Below are 23,493 nucleotides of genomic sequence, written 5' to 3'. Positions count from 1 at the left end.
AGGTTAAATCCAGTTGAAAACCACATTAACAGATTATTATTTTAAAAAATTAAGCCAATGGCCTATTCTGGCAAACTAAAATAGAGTTGATTTATTTCTTAAGTGATGTCTGAATTATCAAGTGCCCATTTAGACTGTAGTTGGCCATTAAAAGTTAGCATGAGATTCACTAGTAGATGTGAGTTTTTTGCTTGAACCTTAATTCTTGAAATTGCTATCTGCTAGTAATAAACAGCTCTAAGCAGTTTGGGTAGGCTTATTATAAATGGCTTCTAAGAAAGTTAGGTTCTAAGGATTGGTTAAACCTCCAAACACCTGATAACAGAAAAATTTCTTAAAGTTGATGCTATGTTTTTTGACGGATTGGTAAGCCAAGCTAAAAACAGTATGGTAAAAGCTGAATTTTGAAGATTATTAAGTGACCAGGGTTTTTCTATTAGGCATGTATGTTATAAAAAACAAACAAACAAACAAACAAACCTGGCCATTTATTTGGTGAAGAACACACATAATGACCAGACTTCTTTAGTTGAGTGTCTTCTCCCAACTCTTGAACAAATCTGAGTATGGAAGACTCAATTATATAAAAGTTTATTTTTCACATTTCCTTCACTGATTAATTGATTTCTAGTCACAAATCCAAAATTTCTTAAAATAAAAGGGCAGTGTGTTTGAAATCATATTTCATGAATTTGTATAGTATATTAATTTAGGTAACTCAAAGAATGGTGAATATGAGATTTATATTGGCAAGTAGAATAAAACAGTTTTAAAAGTATTTGTTTATTTATTTGAAAGTCAGAGTTACACACAGAGAGGAGAGGCAGAGAGGGAGAGAGAGAAGAGAGAGAGGTCTTCCAGCTGCTGGTTCACTCCCCAGTTGGTCGGAACAGCTGGAGCTGAGCTGATCCAAAGCTAGGAGCGAAGAACCAGGAGCCAGGAGCTTCTTCTGGGTCTCCTACGTGGGTGCAGGGCCCCAAGGACTTGGGCCTCTTCTACTGCTTTCCCAGGCCATAGCAGAGAGCTGGATCGGAAGTGGAGCAGCCAGGCCTTGAACCAGCACCCATATAGGATGCCTGCACTAGAGGCAGCAGCTTTACCCACTACGCCACAGTGCCAGCCCTGGAAAATAAGTCTTGACTGCATTTACCTCCCCTTATTTTGAAATGTTTATTCCCACTGGGAAACTAATCAGTGGAATAAATACCTTTGTGTAGTTAAAATGATTTTCTGTTTCCCATTCATTATATAGGTTACATTTCAATTGAATTTTCCAGTACAGCTTAACACCTGTGGGAAAACTTTTTTTCAGCAAAATCATCTTTGCAATTTCTGTTTTTTCTTTTCTTTTTTTCCACCTTGCTGCATATTCCTTTTTTGTGTTTTCTATACCCAGCTTGAAAGAGCAACTAGGTTAAATGATATACTGATACCAATCAGTAGTCTTGCTTGCTCTACATTAAGGCTAATCCCATGTCACTTCTAAAATTTGGAAGAAGCATTTCTTCAGTTGGCAGGCTGTTATTATCTCCTAGGTCAGTGCTGCTTAAAGGGTGATCTAGGATCCAGGAAGACTGTCTATGACCAGTCTGTGACAAGTAAAGAATAAAACAGTAAGTGTTCATAAGCTTTACTCGCAGTTTTATATTGCCATGACATCTAAATATATTATTTTGTGTTTCCCAAAAATATTGGGTGACAGTGGATTGGAAAAAAAGTCTTTCACCATAGATAAATTGAGAAGCACTGAGCTAGATGACTCCATCAACTTGTAGCAGGTTGGATCTCAGTTGAGGGATGACAAAAGTTAAATGACTGTCCTGCTGAAGTAAATATAATTGGTTAGGTGCTCAGCTCTAGCAAAGCATGAGTGAATTTGCTTCCCTACCCAAAAAAGCAAAGATTATCCTTAGTGTCAGTACTAATCAGAAGTGAATTATGACTTCATGTGATTTCTGAATACCTTTTTCTTGTTTCTAACTTGAAGATCCACCGAAGTTAAATAGTGTGGCAATTTTAACAAGTCTTGCATTTTCCTTGGAAAATTGTTGAATCATCTGAAAAGCTTAGAGTTTTGTTTCTTTCATATATTTGTAAATTACATTTGCTATACAATATAATGATCATTAACTACAGGAAACATTTAGTCCAATACAAAAAACACTATTTAGAGAGAAAAGAGAACCTCCCCTGACTGACACTACTTACTTGCCATCTCTAAGTGATATTTTCCCTCTGGATGTTTTGTTACTCCCTTTTAAAAGTTCAGTTGGCAGTGATTGAATCATGAGTTTCCATTAGTTCTGAAAACAATAATTTCTAACTTAGTATTATAATCTTAGATACTTTTGCCACAATAAAAATTGCTCTAATATTTCCTTTAAAAGCTATTTTTTTAAGAAAGTTGCAGTTAGGGCTGAAATTGTGGGGCAATGTGTTAAGCTGCCGCCTACAGTGCCGGCATCCCTTATGAGCACGGGTTCAAGTCCTGGCTGCTCCACTTCCAATCCAGCTCTCTGCTAATGTGCCTGGGAAGGCAGCTGAAGAAGGCTCAACTCATGTTGGAGCCACTCACATGGAACCCCTGGATGGAGTTCTAGGCTCCTGGCTTCAGCCTGGCCCAACCCTGGCCATTACAGCCAGGGAGTGAACTTGGAAAGTGAACCAGTGGATAGAAGATCTGTCTCTCTCTCTGTATCTCTCCCTTTTCTTCTCTTTCTCTCAGGTAACTCTGCTTTTCAAACAAACAAATAAATATTTATAAAATAAAGTTGGAACTATTATTCTGGGGATAAAGTAAAAAAGTTTTGTTTGGCTCATGTAAAATTTAAATTTAATGGATTTTTCATGCATGTCCTTTTTTGTTTGTGTTTATTAATATAGGTAACAAGAGGAATCCACAGACTTTAAACATGAGTTCAGATGTCAGCCAAGGCGTGATCACTACTCCTCCTCCTCCCAGCGTTCCTCACAAAGAGAGATATTTTGACCGTATCAATGAAAATGACCCAGAGTACATTCGAGAGAGGAACATGTCTCCCGATCTACGACAAGACTTCAATATGATGGAGCAGAGGAAACGCGTTACTCAGATCCTGCAAAGTCCTGTGAGTCAAAATGATTAGAAGGCTATACTGTCCTTCCGTTTTTGGAAACCTTGATATAATGAGGTAAAAGGTATCTTAAACTGTCTTCATGTTACAGAGGGGTCTTTCAAAGAAGAAACAAGCACCTATTTTATGTATTTGATTTATAGAGCTTTAATAACAAACTAGTATTGTGTTTGGTTATAAATTTTCTTCGTGTGTTTTCTGGGTCTAATGCTTTATTAAAGGAGTACAAAAGATCTTACTGAACTCAAGGACATCCAGTTCAGATTGAATATCTGTGAAGAAGATAAAGAAATAACTCAAGTCATAGGAGGAAAGAAATAAGTTAGGTATATCCCGTGTGCATATTTTCATCTTCTTTTGAGTACCTTTATATTCAGAGTAGCATAGGAAAACTTGAGGTTTTTGAGAAGGTCGGTGATTTGGTAGCCTACTATTATTACATGCTGTCATGCACCCACCAAATTAACTAGATTAACAGTAAATTATAAATTCAACCTGAACTGAAAATGTTGTCTACACAGCCATATCCAGATCCTGTGAATCATTTTCAAGTGATTTATTGGTTAGTTAAAAAAAAAAAAAAAAAAAAAACCTTAATGGAATTGTATAGGTAATGCATAGGTGGTGAAAAAATGAGAGAACAACTGTATAATTTTCTGTTAAAAAGGAAAAACTAGAAGAAAATATTTTGGATATTTCCAACATAAATGTTACATGTTTGAGGAAATAGATAAATTTACTCTGATTAAACATTACACAATGTCTACATGTATCAAAACATCACAGAGTATTCAATAAATGCATATACAGTTTCCAAAAAATTTTAATGAAAAAAAGAGTACAGCTTGATTTAAAATGAAAAATGGGTTTATAACTTTATGCATAATGAAGCCCATAGGCCCCTTAAGTCAGAGTTCTGCACACATAGACACATATGGCAGAAGGCAGGGTTATGTCAGGTTACCCCTAAAATAAGCACCAAGACATAGAAGCATCTGATATGGCCTTGCTAAGTCATTTTGTTGTGGCCCAAGAGGTTGAGTCCAAAGCTGAAGGGAAATTCCACTCTGAATAATTCCCCATACCAGTGGCCTTGATGAAAGTGTTAAAATACAAGTTATATTAGCAGTGGAAGCTTTGAGGAATTTTAAAAATACAGCACCCAACTTAAAAAACCTTTTACAAATGAAAACGAAATTAACCACAGAAACCATGATGAGGGAGAAAATGTTCAGTGTCCTAATTTATGCAAACCTGAGTTTCTGTGTTTATAATTACATTAACTATTTATAGGGTTTTAAAAAAAATTATTATTTGAAAGGCAGAGAGACAAAGATGTCAGCAGAGTTCACATCCTACTGGTTTACTCCCCAAATGCTCACAGCAACTGGGGCTGGTCAGGCTAAAGGTGGGAATCAGGAACTTTGTTTTTTTTTTTTAAGAGGTATTTATTTATTTTAGAGGCAGAGTTACAGACAGAGAAAGGGAGAGACAAGATGAGAGATCTTCCATCCACTGGTTCACTCTCCAGGTGGCCAGAGCTGGGCCCATCTGAAGCCAGGAGCTTCTTCTGCAGGGGCCCAAGTAGTTGGGCCATCTTCCAGTGCCTTTCCAGGCCATTAGCAAAGAGCTGGATTGGAACTGGAGCAGCCAGGACTTGAACCAGTGTCCATAGGGGATGCTGGCGCCGCAGGCGAAGGCTTAACCTATTAAGCAACAGTGCTGGCCCCAGGAAGTCAAAAACTCAATCCAGGTTTCTGCATGTGGATGATAGAGACCCATGTGAACCATCACCACTGCTTCTCAGAGTCTGCATTTATAGGAAGCTGGAGTCACAAACTAGAGCCAAGTATCAAACCCAGGTACTCTAATATAGAACATGAGTGTCGTAACTGCTAGGGCTAAAGCCACCCTGTATTACGTATTTAGATAAAAATAAGTTTATTTCCTTCTCTTAAGAAACTCCATTTTTAAGAACTAACTGGGGCCAGCATTGTGGTACAAGTTTTACCACCACCTGTGACACTGGCATCCCATACAGGTACTGGTTGTGTCCTGGCTGTTCCATTTCAAATCCAGCTCCCTGCTAATGCACCTGGCAAGGAAGTGGGGGGGGATGGCCTTAGTGCTTGGGCCCCTACCACCCACATGGGAAACCTGGGTTGGAGTTCCAGAGGCTCCTGGCTTAGGCCTGGCCAAACCCTATCCTTTGCAGCCATTTTGGGAGTAAGCCAGCAGATAGAAGATCTCTCCCTCTCCCAGTTTGCCTCCCTCTCTGACTCTCTCTCTCCCTCTCTGTAACTCTGCCTTTCAAGTAAATAAATAAATCTTTAAAGAAAGAAAAAGAACTAATTTATTCACCAAATGATTGTAGTAACAGTGTAATAGAAAGAGTGAGATGAAGTTTAGATTTTGTTCAAGGTAGTTAAATATTGAGTTTTTTTTTTGGAAAGTACCCCAAAAGGGATCATTGAGTTCTAACTAAAGGTTGGGTGAATAAAAGATACTAAACTATATTTCCATATCAATATGTTTGTGTTTTAGTTTACTCATTAAACTAAAGATGGCATAACTTTGAGTACTTTGTTCTATTTTTTTAAACCTAGGTATTTTCTTTTGTGAATTAGCTTAAAAGTATCAATTTTACTTATGCCTTGGAGGACTTAGTGAAATAATGGGAAAGGGCAGATATATGAATCTTCATTACCCTATTCAGTTTACAAGCATGATCAATTTCTGCACAGGGAGGGATGAAGATGGCTAATATCTTTGCCTAACAAATTTACATATTTGCTTGTGAAAGACTTGGAAAAGTTTAAATGTTATCTTCCTGTCATATTTTAGGACAGTGATTTTCACATTTCTCTTTCTTCTTAATTATTTGTATTTACTTACTTTAGAGAGACAGAGAGAGATCCTACCTGTTCACTCCCCAGATGCCCATAGCGGCTGGGACTGAGCTGGACCAAAATCTGGAACTCAGTCCAGGCCTCCCACATGGGTATCAGGGGCCCGGGTACATAAGCCAGCACTACTGCCTCTTGAGGTCCTCTTTAGCAGGAAGCTGGAATCAGCAGCCAGAGTTGGTAACCAAACCCAGGTATTCAGTATGAGAGATGGGCATCTTAACTGCTAGACCAAACGCTGCCCCTCACATGTCTTTTAACGCAAAAAGAAACGTTGTACCAAAGGAAGTGATACGTGGTGGCCTATATTATCTATTGCTAAATAACCACTTACCCCACAATTTAGCTGATTAAAACAATAAGCACTTATTATCTCACCTTTTCTTTGGGTCAGAAATTCAGAAACAGCTTAATAACTGGGATGTTCTGGCTCAGGTTCTCACCTGAATTTGCAGTCAGAATATCAACTGGGGTTGCTGATCACCTGAAGGCTTAACCGGAGTTAGGATCCACTCCTCAGATGGATAACACACATGGCTGTTGATAAAAGACCACAGTTCCTTGTCACATGGGCCTTTCACTAAGGTTTCTAGTGTGCGGTTTCCCTGGGCACAGAGAGAGCAGCTTGTAATGTTTTTAATGACCTAATCTCAGACTTTACACCACTGACTTATTAGAAGTCAGTCACTAAATCAGTCTGTAGAGAGGGATTGATATCTCCCCTTTTAAAACATTTTTTCTGTTTATTTGAGAGAGATATTTTTCATCCACTGGTTCACTCTCCAAATGTCCGCAACAGCACATACTGGGCCAGGTGGAAGCCCAGAGCCTGAACTCTAATTGGGTCTCCAGTATGGGTGGCAGGGATCCAAGTAGCTGGGCCATTACCCACTGCCTCACAGGGTATGCATTATCAGGAAGCCAGAATGGGAAGTGGAGCAAGGACTTGAACTCAGAATCTCCAAAACAGAACATAGGACTCCAGGCGTCATCTTAACAGCTGTACCAAATACCTGCCTCAGGCTCCACCTTTTGAGAAGAAAATTATACATTTTCTGGTCTGAGTTTATTTTAAAAGTACCACATTACTCCCATAAACAAAATACATTCACCCTCTCCTAACATGCCCTTAGAAGTCTCATCTATTACAACATTAGTTTATATCCAGAATCTCACTATCTCGATTTTGTCTACATGCAAATAATCCTCCTCAGAGTATCATTTCTTAAATCCAGCTCCTCAAATATAGTTTCGCTCAATATACTGTGAACTGAAGGGACAAGTTTTCTGTCCCAAATTTCCCGTTGTGGGACAGGCAAAATATAAATGTTACTGGCATTCCTATTTGAAAACAAAAAATTGGAGAATTCAAAGGAGTGACTGATCCAAAGCAATTGTGAAATCTGGCCTAATGTTTGGAAGTTCCTTAATGATTACTCAGTCCTATTGCTTGAGTATGTCCCTATGGCTCTTGACTCTACGTTCTTCATTCCAAGGTCTAAATCACTTTTCCTTTTCCCTAAAGGTTGCTTATGCTTCTCTGTGTTTTGGATCCTTCTTTTTGGGGCCCAAAGACCATTTTAAATATAATTATTTATTATTACTTAATTATGGCAGAGAGAGACAGGCAGTGACCTTCCATTTGCTGGTTCACATCCAAAATGCACACAATAGCCAAAGCTGGTACAGGCCAAAGCCAGCCTGGAACTCATTCTGGGTCTTCCACCTGGGTGGAAGACTGGTCATTTGCTACTTGCCAGGTTGTACATTAGCAGGAAGTTTGAAAAAGTAGAACCAGAGGCCGGCGCCGTGGCTCACTAGGCTAATCCTCCGCCTTGCGGCACCGGCACACCGGGTTCTAGTCCCGGTCGGGGTGCCGGATTCTGTCCCGGTTGCCCCTCTTCCAAGCCAGCTCTCTGCTGTGGCCAGGGAGTGCAGTGGAGGATGGCCCAAGTACTTGGGCCCTGCACCCCATGGGAGACCAGGAGAAGTACCTGGCTCCTGGCTTCGGATCAGCGCGGTGCGCTGGCTGCAGCGGCCATTGGAGGGTGAACCAACGGCAAAGGAAGACCTTTCTCTCTGTCTCTCTCTCTCACTGTCCACTCTGCCTGTCCAAAAAAAAAAAAAAAAAAAAAAAAGTGGAACCAGAATCCGAGCCCAGGCACTCTATGATACAGGCTATGGATGTCCCAAGCAGCATTTTAACCACTGTGCCAAACTTCCTTCCCCACCTCTCCTAGGCCTCTTTGCCCTCCATACTGTGTGTGTTCCTTTTAGTTCAAGCTTGCAGTGTTTCTGCTACTAAAATTCTTTTAACATTTTTGTGGGTCTCCTGTGAGACAAAGTAAAACCTTGTTTCTAACTCTGTTAGATAAAATCTACAACCTGTTAAAGTCAGAATCAAAGATATTATTAATTCTTGTTTGTAGATCAAAATTTATAAGTTTTCTATTTAAAATTCTCAGTTCATTTGGAAAGGAAAGGAGATCAGGAGAGAAACTAATAAAAAGAAAACATAATAGTTTTTTGTAAGCTCTTACTGTGTGCCAGTTACCAATTATATATTATGAAAATCATTAATCCTCAAAGCATCTCAAAGAAATATTAATTCTCTAATTTACACATGAATCAACTGAAATTTAGAAATATTAAATAACCTACTGTAGGTTTTACAGCTTAGTTAAATGGTGAGGTCACAATTTAAAGCACACTTAATCTATAAATAGTTATACTAGTTACAGCATCCAATAACAAAAAATTCCATACATATATTTTTTACTTTATTCATCTTCAAATTCTGTTGCTCACGTTAATTCAGCCCAACTCAAGAACGGTTTCTAATCACAAGACATTTTGTTGCAAATGTAAATTGGCTGTCAAAAATAGCTCCTTATGCCTTGATTTAAGAAAACAATTGAGGTGGCCAGCACTAGGCTAATCCTCCGCCTTGTGGCGCTGGCACACTGGGTTCTAGTCCCAGTCGGGGCGCCGGATTCTGTTCCGGTTGCCCCTCTTCCAGGCCAGCTCTCTGCTGTGGCCCGGGAGTGTAGTGGAGGATGGCCCAAGTCCTTGGGCCCTGCACCCCATGGGAGACCAGGATAAGTACCTGGCTCCTGCCATTGGATCAGCGCGGTGCGCCGGCCACAGTGTGCTAGCCGCGGCGGCCATTAGAGGGTAAACCAACGGCGAAAGGAAGACCTGTCTCTCTCTCTCACTGTCCACTCTGCCTGTCAAAAAAGAAAAAAAAAAAAAAACAACGAGGTTTTATTTATGGGGCCAGTGCTGTGGCATAGCAGGTAAAGCCTCCACCTGCAGTGCCAGCATCCCATATGAGTGCCAGTTCAAGTCCCGGCTGCTCCACTTCCAATCTAGCTCTCTGTTATGGCCTAGGAAAGCAGTAGAAGATGGTCCAAGTCCTTGGGCCCCTGCACCCACGTGAGAGACCCAGAAGAAGCACCTGGCTCCTGGCTCCTGGCTTTGGATTCGCACAGCTCCGGCTTTTTGACCAGTTGGGGAGTGAACCAGTGGATGAAAGACCTCTCCTCCCCACCTCCCCCGCCTCTCCTCTCTCTGTAACTCTCCCTTTCAAATAAGTAAATCAGTCTTTTTTTAAAAAGGTTGATTTATTTATTTGAAAGGCAGAGTTACAAAAACAGAGAGAGGCACACATACAGAGAGAGAGAGAGAGAGGGACAGAGAGACAGGGAGACATCCATCTTCCATCTGCTGGTTCACTCCCCGAATGACTGCAACAATAGGCTCTAGACCAGGCCAAAACCAGGAGCTTTTTCCAAGTCTCCCACATGGGTGTAGGGGCCCAAGGATTTGAGCCATTCTCTGTTGCTTTCTCAGACACATTAGCAGGGAGCTAGATTAGAAGTGGAGCAGCCACGACAGGATCCGGAGCCCATATTGGATGCCGATGTCACAAGCAATGGCTTCTTCAAAGTTAGAGAATCATGTAAGTTGAAAAACCAGTACATTGATCATAGTTGATAATATCAAGTAAATTCTGAATGCATGGATAGGCTTTTGAGTCATTAAACACTTGAATGTTATCCAACAAGCTTCTACTGAACTTGATTGCTTAACATGTCTGTCCCTCTCTCTTTAACTCAGTCCTTCAAATAAACATATAAATTTTTTTTTAAATACAAATATTCTTTACTTGTTAACATTTTTATTGTCAGCTTCAAAAAAAGCTAGCATTCTAACCTAATTTAGCTTCATATTAAGACTCAGATACAGGAGAAAGATAATGCAGAAGAAAATTCGGTTTGTTTTTTTCTCCTTTCAACAGGGCCAGTGATAATCTATTTCCAAATGAATACATTTCTTAATGGAGAATTTCTAAGTAAGTTTGTTGTGCTCCTAATCCCTCTTCACAAGAGATCTAGTAACATAATTGCAGGGTACCTTGGGAGCTGCAAGTCTGTAATCGTGTTTTTGTGTTTTATGCGATTTTTTTTTTGTCTTTTTTGCCACTATTTTCTTTTCCTAGTAATTATTACTAGGCAGAACATCCAGATGTGAATATTTCATCTCTCTGATATTTATCAGTATTCTGTTTCCTGAGTTTTCTAGGTTAGATGTTACTGATAAATCAGCTTATGCAAATTGTTTACTGATTTTTAAATTTAATTTTTAAAAAGATTAATTTATTTTGGAAGTCAGAGTTACAGAGTGGAAATGGGAGAGATTTTTGATTCTGTGGTTCACTATCCAAATGGCCACAACAGCCAGCACTGGACCAGTTCAAAGCCAAGAGCTTGGTTAGGATCTTCCACATGGGTGGCAGGAGCCCAAGCACTTGGGCCTTCCTCTGCTGCTTTCCCAGGCAATTAGCAGGAAGCTGAATGGGAAGTGGAGCAACTGGCACTCAAATCCATATGGGATGCTGGCATCACAAGTGGTAGTTGCAAGTACTATGCCACAATGCCAGCCTCTAATGATTTATTTTTAGCATTAACTAAAATGATTGTATCAGGTCCATTTCTTCTATCAAATTGGTATTTTCTGTGATTAAAAAAAATGTTCCATCTGTTGCACTTTGACTTGAAAGTTCTGATCTGTTACAAACCTTAAGCTGATATTCCAAGTTAATTCTATTTTGGTTTATGATGTACATGAATATGTGTGTGCTAAAGCATACTCTTGGCTACATGAATCACAGGTGTCTCAATCTAAGTTTTTAAAAGTTTTTGTCTGTACCTCATGAACTCAGTTTATAGCCTCACTCGTGTAACATTGATAAGGTACATATAAAATAAAAGAGTACAAAGTTCAGATAAGGCTTTTAAAACACCCTCTCCAGCCAGCGCTGCAGCTCACTTGGCTAATTCTCCGCCTGCGGCGGCCGGCACCCCAGGTTCTAATCCCTGTTGGGGTGCCGGATTCTGTCCCAGTTGCTCCTCTCCCAGTCCAGCTCTCTGCTGTGGCCCGGGAAGGCAGTGGAGGATGGCCCAAGTGCTTGGGTGCCTGCATTCGCGTGGGAGACCAGGAGGAAGTACCTGGCTCCTGCCTTCAGATCGGCGCAGCTTGCCGGCCGTGGCAGCCATTTGAGGGGTGAACCAACAGAAAAGGAAGACCTTTCTCTCTCTCTCTCTCTCTCTCTCTCTCTCACTGTCCAACTCTGCCTGTCCAAAAAAAAAAAAAAAAAAAAAAAAAGGCACCCTCTCTATAGCAAGCATTTTTTCACCTAATTTCATACCATACTTTCTGGATGCTTGATGAGGGAGCTGTCCAAAATATAATGCTGTGAGAACAAGCTAAATTTTTAAATAGGGTTTTGTTTGATTCTAAGAGTTAAATGACAATTAAATGACTTTTTTAAAAAAAAGTAACACTTAATAGGTAAATTTCTTATTTTAAAAACATTTCTCCCAATAGATGATGGACAGGGATAATTACACATGAGGAATTTCTCATTCAATGATAAACTAATAGACTATCTTGTAGCCAGTAACCTAAGAAATAGATCTTTAGAATCATTAAATCAGTCAAGATTGAGGTTCAGCTCTTTATTTATATTTAGGGAAATGAGAGGAAACATACTATTTTATTAATTAGGCAAGGAAAAACCTAAGAAAAAAACTAAAGACATTGAAATTCACAACCATCATAAATTATGGTGCAGTATAGTAGGAAAAATAAATAATCACAATCATCGATATTTGAAGTGTAGTGTAGGCAAATAAGTGGGGTACAGAAGAGAAGAAACATGAAGATCCCTCTTTCCTGGGGAACAAGAAGGGACTAAAGAGTAAAGGTGGTATTTAAGATGAGTTAAGCAAAGGATAAGAATTCATTAGGAAGAACAACAGTGGGAGCCACTATTTCCCTTAGGTGAAATGGAGTGAGCAATGACAAAGCAGTACAAGTTGTTACCAAAGATTGCTGGTGAACCTGGTAGGCCAGAGCAGTTATGAGGCAGTGACTTCGGGGGGGGGGGGGGGGGAGGGAGGGAGCCAAAAGATTACACAGTAGCAGATAATGAAGATCCTGGAGTACCACACTATTTTGACCTAAGTTCAATGTTTTTTTTTTTTTCTTTTAAAATTTAAGGCTTGTTAAATATACATCAGTAATACAATTAAAAATATTTGAAAAAAATATAATTCCATTGACATCAGTTCATTAAATAATTAAATCCTAAAAAATATTCCCTACAAAGACATATTATATTTATCAGAAAATTCCATTAATATCCAAGACCCTATGAATACAAAATGGTTGTAAGTTGTACTTAAGACAGATGGATGCTTTAATACCGATGAGTAACATGAGTATTTTTCACCATGTTTAAGCCTGAAAAGAAAAACAATCTTCCAGATATCCTCATTTATTTTTGTATGAACTATAGCATGTTCCTGGACACATGGCAATGGGCCAAGAACTCACAATTCAACTATGGTCACAGTTGTTTTGTTTTGTTTTTTTTGTTTTTTACTCACTAACCTGCCTTATTAGCAGAAAATGTAGCATCTTCTTCTTGAAATTTCTGCTTTCCCAGGAATTATCCCAAGAACTTTACTGGTTTATGCAGTCCAAAAGAATTGATCAGTGGCCTCCATATTCATGATGTGGTGTCTGTACATGTATCTGTGCCTGTATGTGTGAGACAGAAACCCTAAAGTCTATTCAGCCCACCACTGCCTCTGTACTTCCCTGCCACATGAAGTGATGAAAACCAGTTTTAACACTGTCTAACAGGAGCTACAGGTTCATTGTTGACCCAGATGATATGTGAGAGAAGATGATCCTCTTCCTGTGTCAGGCTCATAATTTCCCATGATGCCCCATGGTTGAGCTCATAAAATTGCAGCTGTTAGAACCCATTTCCTAGGGCCAGCGCTGTGTTGCAGGGGGTTAAAGCCTCGGCCTGCAGTGCTGGCATCCCATGTGGGTGCTGGTTGGGAATCCCAGCTGTTCCACTTCCGATCCAGCTCTCTGCTAATGCACCTGGGAAAGCAGTGGAGGGTAGCCCAAATCCTTGGGCCCCTGCACCTATGTGGGGGATCCAGAAGAAGCTCCTAGCTTCTGGCTTTGAATCAGCTCAGCTCCGGCTGTTGCAGCCATGTGGGGAATAAACCAGTGGATAGAAGACTTCTCTCCGTCTCTACCTCCCTCTGTAACTCTTTCAAATAAATAAAAATAAAATAAATCTTTTTTTAAAAAGCCATCTCTTTCTTTTTTTAAAGTTTTATTTAAGGTATATAAATTTCATGTATTTCATATATACAAATTTAGCAGCCAGCGCCGCAGCTCACTAGGCTAATCCTCCGCCTTGTGGCACCGGCACACCAGGTTCTAGTCCCGGTCGGGGCGCCGGATTCTGTCCCGATTGCCCCCCTTCCAGGCCAGCTCTCTGCTGTGGCCAGGGAGTGCAGTGGAGGATGGCCCAAGTGCTTGGGTCCTGCACCTGCATGGGAGACCAGGATAAGTACCTGGCTCCTGCCATCGGATCAGCGCGGTGCGCCGGCCACAGCGTGCTGGCCGCAGCGGTCATTGGAGGGTAAACCAACAGCAAAAGGAAGATCTTTCTCTCTGTCTCTCTCTCTCACTGTCCACTCTGCCTGTCCAAAAAAAAAAAAAAAAAAGGAGCATAATGATAGTTTCCGCCCTTCCCTCCCACTTGCCTATGCTCCCACCCTTCCTCCTCCTGTTCCCGCTCTTAATTTTTACAAACATCTATTTTCAGTTTACTTTATACTCATAAGATCAACCCCACACCAAGTAAAGAGTTCAACAAATAGTATGGAAAACAAAAACAACACTGCTCCTCAACAGTAGAAACAAGGGCTATAAATAATTATTGAATCTCAGAATGTCAATTTCAGTCCAATACATTACATTTTAGTACTCTATTAGTTACCACAGATCAGGGAAACTTGGTATCTGTCTTGGGGACTGGATTATTCCACTAACTATAATGGTTTCCAGTTGCTTCCATTTTGTTGGAAAAGACAGAATTTCTTTTTTTTTAACTGCTAAGTAGTATTCAATAGTGTGCATATACCATAATTTCTTTATCCATTCTTCAGTTGATACTGGGTTGAGACTGTTAAACAAGGAATGATTCTCTTTTTTTTTATTTTATTTTTTTTTTATTTAATGAGCATAAATTTCCAAAGTACAGCTTGTGGACCACAATAGCCTCCTCCCCCCCGTATCTTCCCTCCCATCCACAACGCTCCCCTCTCTCACTCCCTCTTCCCTTCCCCTTCACATCACGATTAATGTTCAATTATCTTTATATACAGAAGATCAATTTAGCGTATGTTAAGTAAAGATTTCCACATTTTGCTCCCACACAGAAACACAAAGTGTAAAATACTATTTGAGTACTAGTTATAGCATTGATTAAACACCTAAGAGTAATTGTGTATTAATTACAGAGTTCAACCAATAGTTTTAAGTAGAATATAAAATGCATCTTTTGTATTGTTGTGGCTTCCCCCCGACCTCCCTCCCTCCCGTGGCCCTCCCTGCTTAGTATATGATTCTCTTTTTAAAGTAGTTCACATGTGATGCTCATGGCATGTTAATGACGGAGTTGTTTTATCTTTACCTGTCAAATGTGGATATTGTAATATCTCGTTTGCTTTGAGATAACTATACTTATGATTTTTTTCTCCCCTAAAAGCAAGCTTCTTGCTGCTGCTTCTGGTGCTTTTATTATTGTCTTTTATATTTGCTTTTAAATAGTGGACAGAGGGGCTGGCACTGTGGTGCAGTGGGTTAAAGCCCCAGTCTGCAGTGCTGGCATCCCATATAGGCGCTGGTTTGTGTCCCAGCTGCTCCACTTCCAGTCTAGCTCTCTGCTATAACCTGGGAAAGAAGTGGAAAATGGCCCAAGTCGTTCAGCCCCTGCACCTGTGTGGGAGACCTGGAGGAAGCTCCTGGCTTTGGATCAGCACCACTCTGTCCGTTGCCATTTGGAGAATGAACCAGCAGATGGAATACCTCTCTCTAGTGGACATAAAAACTATGCAAATGAAGGGTGTGGGAAAGGATGATTGTATCAGGGTGAGTGACATTTGGGTATTCTGTTCCAAATGAGGTGGATATGCTCAGTGGTTATTTTTGTGTATTACAGGCCTTTCGGGAAGATCTGGAATGCCTTATTCAAGAACAGATGAAGAAAGGCCACAACCCAACTGGATTACTGGCATTACAGCAGATTGCAGATTACATCATGACCAACTCTCTCTCTGGCTTCTCTTCACCTCCTCTCAGTATGTCAGTTCCAGAGAATTTTTAAAGTTATAGTTCTATCTCTGCTTTGGAACACTGTGTCTCTTTAGAAACACATTATGCTCAAATTGAATCCTTAAGTTTATAACATTTAATACTTAGAGTAATACATTATTAGAATTTCTTAATTTTTCTTTTCAACCAGGCATTCCCTAGATTTTGTAATGATTACAAAGAAGTGTAAGATGTGGTCCCCACCCTAGTTAAATGTGTATGTTAGTTGACGACATACTGGGGATGCACAAAATACTAATATTACAACTTAAGAGGGAGAAATTACAAAGCAGCTCATAAAATACTGTCTAATGTCCTTTTAGAAGTCATCCTGCTTTGAGCTCTGATATGGAACTGATTATTAGCTGTAATAGAAGGTTTTATTGAAGAAGAAGAAAGTCCTGAACTAACCAGGCTTTAAAGGGTAGAACAATTACAACTTGGTATAAGAGAAAGAGTTAGATGTTTTATTCATTTAACATCTCTTTAGTGATAGCACCAGTTTGTGAGCTGAACACTGCGAGGATACCAAGAATCCTAAGTTCTTAAGTTCCAGTACTTTATATCTCAGTTGTGAGATATATACAGAAATCACTGCAAGGCAGGTGCATAAGAGTGCCAGAGAAAACTGACCAGGACTACTTGTGGTCAGGCTGAAGGGGTAAGGTAAGGGACTTGTTCTCTGTTTTTCTTTTTTTAAAGATTTATTTTATTTATTTGAAAAGCAGAGTTATAGAGAGGCACACAGAGAGATGTCTTCCATCCACTGGTTAACTCCCCAGATGGCTGCTATGGCCAGAGCTGAGCCGATCCGAAGCCAGGAGCCAGGCACTTCTTCCGAATCTCCCACATAGGTGCAGGGACCCAAGCACTTGGGCCGTCCTCCACTGCTTTCCCAGGCCACAGCAGAGAGCTGGGATGCTGGGACTTTAACCCTCTGTACCACAGCCCTGGACCCATTCAGTTTTTCATTTCTTTTGTTGTCCCTTCTTTCCTCATTCTCTACTTTTATTTATTTATATATTTGTTAGAGATTTATAATTAGGATTTCAGTGAATTCAGGTGTTTTCCAAATAGAGGGAATAGCATAAGAAGAGACATGAACGTGGAAGTATACAAGGTGGGAGTGTGTTTGAGAGACTCCAGGTGGATCATTTTATTACCACATTAGTTGAGAATCTTGGTAGGAACCCAGGGTGAGAAGTTGGGTCTAAATGAAGAGAGCCGTCACTGTTAGACAGAGGAGAGCTTATCAGTATGGGTAGTGAAAAAAACTCCGTGAAGAAAGTGTTGATAAGTGATAATTTCAGTGAGTGTCCCAAAGGGAGAAAGAATTAAAGTCAGAAAGATCAGTTAAAGAATCTTTGGACGACTCCCAGTATGAGGTATAAGTCCCTGAATTAGAGTAGTGGTTATGGGTACAAAAAAGAAGAGGACAGTGAGAAAGACTTAACCAAGGAGGAGTAGAGGGACTTAGTAACAGTTTCAATGTGTTTATAGAGAGAAAGAAGGATGAATTTCTTTTTTTTTAAAGATGTATTTATTTAAAAGTCAGATTTACAGAGAGAGGCAGAGACAGAGAAAAAGGTCTTCCATCCACCGGTCCACTCCCCAGATGGCCGCAACGGCCAGAGCTGCGTTAATCCAAAGCCAGGAGCCTCTTCCAGGTCTCCCATGTGGGTACAGGGGCCCAAGGACGGGGGCCATCTTCCACCGCTTTCCCAAGACACAGCAGAGAACTGGATTGGAAGAGGAGCAGCCAGGACTAGAACCGGCGCCCATACAGGTTACTGGCGCCAGAGGCAGAGAATTAACCCACTGTGCCACAGCGCCAGTCCCGAGGATGAATTTCAAAATCAAAGTTTTTTAACTTGGGAGAAGACATTTTACCAGAAGAAAAATTCAAAGAGTGAGCTCCTTTGGTTCTCTTGTACTGTACTGCTGAGCATCTGTTACAGGACAAGCACCCTTTTAGAGTCAAGGATACAGTGATAAAGAAGACAGAAAACATTCCTTTTGTCATGGAGATAAAAATAAATAAAATGATAATTTGGTATGCTATAGCAAGATTTACAATATGATGATGTGATAGTGACCAGGTGGCTACTTCAGGTTAGGTGATCAGAGAAAACTTCTGAGAAGATGACATTTAAACTGAAATCTGAATGGAAGTGGACTGTATGAAGATACTGAGAAAGCATTTCAGATCGAGGTAATAAGGGCCAGATACAAGTACCAGCTAAAAAAGGGGAGAATGAGTTTTTTTTGTTTGTTTGTTTTTTGTGGTTTTTTTTTTAATTTATTTTTTTTAACTTTTATTTAATGAATATAAATTTCCAAAGTACGGCTTATGGATTACAATGGCTTCCCCCCCATAACGTCCCTCCCACCCGCAACCCTCCCCTTTCCCACTCCCTCTCCCCTTCCATTCACATGAGGATTCATTTTCGATTCTCTTTATATACAGAAGATCAGTTTAGCATACCTTAAGTAAGTATTTCAACAGTTTGCTCCCACACAGAAACATAAAGTGAAAAATAATAGATGATTTTTTTTTAAATGATGATGAAATCAGATCAGACCTATTGTCATGTTTAATCCCAGTGAGAGTCAAGTTGGGAATTGATAATTTCTTCTTCTTCTTCTTCTTCTTCTTTTTTTTTTTTTTTTTACAGAAGATCAGTTTAGTATACATTAAGTAAAGATAGAATGAGTTTTGTTTCTTCAGGAAAGAAAAATAAAGATAATAGGTAGGCTAGGACATTGGTTAGAATACCTGAATCCCAACATCAGGTGCATAGTTCCATTCCCAGCTCAGCTTCCAGACTTCAGCTTCCTACTGTTGCAGACCATGCAGAGCAGCTGTGATAGCTCAAGTAATTGGGTTCCTGCCTCCCTGTGGGAGACCTGGATTGAGTTCCCAGCTTCAGCCTCAGCCGTTGTGGTCATTTGGAGATTTAGCTACCAGATTCCTACTTGTTTGCTCAAAAACCAAGTTTCAGACCACTGTTTCTTTATTTTTTTAATATACTTTTTTAATTATTTATCTGAGAGGCAGCAAAAAAGCCATCCTGGCTTTCAAAGGTCAGTAAGCAGAAATTGACCAGTTTGCCTGGGGTGTCTTAAAATGTGTTTTGAAAAGTGAGAATTGGAGGCCGGTGCTATGGCACAGCAGGTAGAGCCACTGCCTGCAGTGCCGCATCCCATATGGCACCGGTTTGATTCCCATATGCTCCACTTCTAATCCAGCTCTCTGCTATGGCTGGGAAAGCAGCAGAGGATGGCCCAAGTCTTGGGCCCCTGCACCCACTTGGGAGACTGGAGAAGGCTCCCAGCTCCTGGCTTCAGATTGGCCTTGCAGCTATCTGGGGAGTAAACCAACAGATGGAAGACCTCTCTCTCTCTCTCTCTCTCTCTCTCTCTCTCTCTCTCTCTCTCTGCCTCTCTATAACTCTTCCTTTGGAATACAATAAATAAATCGAGAGAGAGAGAGAGGAAGGAAGGAATGAAGGAAGGAAGGAAGGAAGGAAGGAAAGTGGAAGGATAGGGATAGAATAGGAAACAAGTTAAAGACTGACTCTAAAACTTTGTCAGAAATTGTACTATTTTGTATGGTTTATGTATTGTTAAAAGGTTCTTTTTAAAAATGTCTTTGAATTAGTTCACAGCATTTTTTTTTTTTAAAGATTTATTTGAAAGGCAGAGCTACAGACGGGGGGGTGGAAACAGAGGAAAGGGGTCTTCCATCCACTGGTTCACTCCCCAGATGGCCACAAAGACCAGAGCTGAGCTGATCCGAAGCCAGGAGCCGGTAGCTTCTTCTGGGTCTCCCACGCGGGTGCGGGGGCCCAAGTCGAACAGGCGCCCATATGGGATGCCAGCACTGCAAGTGGCAGCTTTTACCTGCTATACCACAGCACCAGCCCCACACAGCATTTCAAAATTAGAAGATCTCACATTAAAATATTGATTTGGGGCTTCTCTTTGAATGTTCACACTGGACTCATTTTTAAAACCGTGCTTCCAGAAACTTGGTCTGATAGCTATATACAGAAAGGATTTACAAAGAGAAGGGTACAGGCAGGAGCAAGAAGGAAGAGTGGCTGGCACCATGGCACAGTAGGTTAATCCTCTTCCTGCAGTGCCGGCATCCCATAGGGGCACTGGTTCTAGTCCCAGCTGCTCCACTTCGAATCCAGCTCTCTGCTATGGCCAGGGAAAGCAATGGAAAATGGCCCAAGTCCTTGGGCCCCTGCACCCACATGGAAGACTGGGAAGAAGTGCCTGGCTTCTAGCTTCGAATTGCCACAGCTCCAGCCATTGCAGCCATTTGGAGAGTGAACTTACAGAAGGAAGATCTTTCTCTCTGTCTCTCCCTCTCACTGTCTATAACTCTACCTCTCAAATAAAATAAAATAAATAAAATCTTTTAAAAAAAAGAAAAGGAAAAGAGATCCACATGGAAGTTAAGGCTTGAACTGAAGTACAAAATGACCTTGTGAAGAAAAGAGTGATGGGACATGGTGACAAACAGCATTTGGTGGACCAGGAAAGGTCAAGAGGTAAATGTTACTTAGGGTTTGAGCCTGCAGGAATTGTAATGCAAGTATCGTCAATATTAGGAGAAGAATAAAGAGAAGAGAGAAGGTAAAGAAAATTCAAGAGAGAAAATCACTTTGAGACCCTTTTAGTTTTTATTGTGTTGCAAGCAGTTAGAAATAGCGAGCTGAAGGGAGGGAGAACGACTTGGTCAGCGATAACAACTGAAGTGTCATCTGTACAGAAATTGCGGTGGGAAGGCCTGGGAGTATAGGATATTTTCAGGGGTACAAAGTAAACCAAGTGAACATCAGGGAGGACTGAGCTTTGGGAAAGCCTCAGTTGGGGGAAGGAAGGAAAAGAAAACTTGATGAACGAGAAAAGCAGGTGGAAAGGGAACCAGAGATCCAGGATAGTATTACATGAGCCTGGAGAAGGATCCTAGGAAAGAGGTGATGGTAAATGATGTCAAGCTATAAAGAAGTCAAGGAGAGTGAAGACCAAGTAGAAGTTGAGCTTGGTAACATTTCAACTTGGCAACTGGGTCCTTAGAGACTTTCGAGAGGGCAGAGAGCAGAAGCCATATTATATTTATGCATTCTTTTAAATCTTAAATTTTTTTATGTGTTTGATTAAAGGTAAAAACATTTATTAGAAAAGTAGCTTACTCTTTAGATCTTTTCATCATAGCATTAGCAATAACCTCAACATTTAATCACACTCAGTAGACTTCTCTGAAAGAGAGTCAGTAATAAAACATTGTATGTACTGATATTTTTCAGATGATTTTTTTTCAAGGCTGGGACTTTCCCAGATGCAGCACAGGCTACTTCCTGGCAACAAGTTTCCAGATAAGAGATTGCTTGACCTGAATTTCTCTCTACGTTTTTTCCTTTTTTAGGTCTTGGCATGGTCACACCTATCAATGATCTTCCTGGTGCAGATACATCCTCCTATGTGAAGGGAGAGAAACTGACTCGTTGTAAACTTGCCAGCCTGTATAGACTTGCAGATTTGTTTGGATGGGCACACCTGGCAAACACCTATATTTCTGTGAGTTGTTTAGCTTTAAATTCCTTTTTAACAGTTCCATCTGGTCTCTTCTCATCTTTATTTGGAAGTCCAGTTTTCCTATTTCATCCTCTGAATTTAGCATGCTAGATCATAATCCAACACTAAATTATCTCCAAGAGAGAGGCTATAAATCTCTCAACTTTGTTTTGATTTTATTAACTGTTTTGCTCCTCTAATTCAGTAGAGTTGTAGAATCTCTCCAGAAAGAAACTCTATGACAGAATTGTCCCTCTGTGTTAATCGGATCTGAACATCTGTAGAATTAAGCATCAGGGGCAAGGAAAATAGGGCCAGGAGAGTTGCGTCTCTCATTTCTGTTATTTAAATGTATTTTCCAGTTCACATCAACTTGTTTTCATTTTGCCATGCTTGGAAGAAAGATGATATTTGACAGCAAAAAGTATTAAAATATCCTTTGTTGGAAATGGCATAGTTGATGGTGTAGTCTTCCTTTCCCCCGGCCTTTCCTCAGTTTCGCCTTCCATCTCTACTTTTAATTGCTTTATAGGAAGAGATTCTGTTCTCTTCTCATTGCCCATTTTTCTTTAATTTGAATGTTGTAAACTAAGGTTATAATCATTACTACATTGGGCTGTTGCAATAATGTTGGCATTTGTTTTTCATGAGTGTGCTGCCACCTTAGTACCTCAGAGTAACACTTTAGATAAGTCCAGTAAATGAGAAACTAAGGTCAGAATTCGTTAGCAAGTACTTGAGGGCTGAGGGAGAATTTCATGTTGCAGATCTTTCACTTTCCTTGTTGGTTTTTTTCCCCAGATCTCTTACAACTTTTCATGGAAAATAAATACCTAGTTATTTTTATACTACAAAATATGAATACTTCATGGTAACTCCCCATTGTTTTTTCTTTTTTTCAGGTAAGAATAAGTAAGGAACAAGACCACATTATAATAATTCCCAGAGGCCTATCTTTTTCTGAAGCCACAGCCTCCAATTTGGTATAACTTTCATTCTTAATGTTATTTTTTCTAAACTTCTTTGTGGTTTTTATTTATTTTTTTAACAGTTTTTAACTTTTAGCACAGACATGGACAGTTGTAGATGGAGAAATATTTACTGTTGATCAGTAAAGAGTTTGAGAAATTGCGTAATTTTTTTAATATTTTAGGATTCTTTTTTTTTTAACTTTTATTTAATGAATATAAATTTCCAAAGTACGGCTTATGGATTACAATGGCTTCCCCCCCATATCGTCTCTCCCACCCGCATCCCTCCCCTTTCCCACTCCCTCTCCCCTTCCATTCACATGAGGATTCATTTTCGATTCTCTTTATATACAGAAGATCAGTTTAACATACATTAAGTAAAGATTTCAACAGTTTGCTCCCACACAAACATAAAGTGAAAAATAATAGATGATTTTTTAAATGATGATGAAATCAGATCAGATTGTTAAAGGTTGTTAAATTAATTGTTAAATTAATTGATCTTTCAGTTAACCTATTATTTTGAAGGGAATTTTTCTAATTTTTTCCTACTCTTTACACTCTGAAATTTGGGTTTTTCTTTTTAGGAAAAAAAATGTTTTTGGTGCTAGATTTACATCTGCTAAAATTGGTGTTAGTATAAGATCTGACCCTCTGACATTTTGTTTTTTCCACAATTGTACTCTTTTTTTTTTTTTTTAAGATCCATTTTAATTTTTTGAAAGGCAGAGTGACAGAGAGGGAGAGACAAGAGAGAAAGAGGTCTTCTGTCCACTGATTTACAGCCCCAAATGGCTGAAATATCCAGGACTGGGTCAGACCGAAACAAGAAGCCAGGAGCCTTTTCCAGGTCTCTGACGTGGGTGCAGGGACCCAAGAACTTGGCCAGCCTCCGCTGCTTTCCCAGGCACATTAAGCAGGGAGCTGGATCAGAACTGGAGTGGCCAGGACTCAAACCAGCACCCATATAGGATTATACTCTTAACCACTGCCATCAGCTTTAGAATAGCAGGTACTGGGTACTGCAGTGTTAGCAAATGGAAATTTTCTTCTAGACTTGTCCAAACTTCCAGTGAGTAGCCTAAGTTACTTGGTTTCTTGGAAATTGTCCTTTTTGCTAAATATTGTTTTGTTGAGGACTATTTCATTTTATTGATTATTCTT

At 40.0% G+C, this 23,493-nt stretch overlaps 1 protein-coding gene across 18 annotated transcripts in view; it reads left to right on the top strand.

The window, feature by feature from the left end:
- The window catches only part of ADD3 (adducin 3), a 173,904-nt gene that overhangs the window by 135,161 nt on the left and 15,250 nt on the right, over window positions 1-23,493 (top strand). For 16 of the 18 annotated variants that reach the window (XM_070057246.2, XM_070057242.2, XM_051824169.3 and 13 more), the window contains 4 exons: window positions 2,884-3,107; window positions 15,618-15,756; window positions 21,210-21,361; window positions 22,261-22,341. In XM_070057246.2, coding sequence (XP_069913347.1) covers window positions 2,913-3,107; window positions 15,618-15,756; window positions 21,210-21,361; window positions 22,261-22,341 — 567 coding nt within the window. In that variant the 5' untranslated portion in view covers window positions 2,884-2,912. Of the gene's footprint in view, window positions 1-1,535; window positions 1,614-2,883; window positions 3,108-15,617; window positions 15,757-21,209; window positions 21,362-22,260; window positions 22,342-23,493 lie in introns of all 18 variants that reach the window. The other 2 variants (XM_070057249.2, XM_051824172.3) reach the window with 1 other exon arrangement.

Source organism: Oryctolagus cuniculus, chromosome 15 (assembly GCF_051225735.1).
Source record: "Oryctolagus cuniculus isolate XC-2025 breed Fujian yellow rabbit chromosome 15, ASM5122573v1, whole genome shotgun sequence".
NCBI classification, from domain to species: domain Eukaryota; kingdom Metazoa; phylum Chordata; class Mammalia; order Lagomorpha; family Leporidae; genus Oryctolagus; species Oryctolagus cuniculus.
This window is presented reverse-complemented; position numbering and strand designations above follow the sequence as displayed.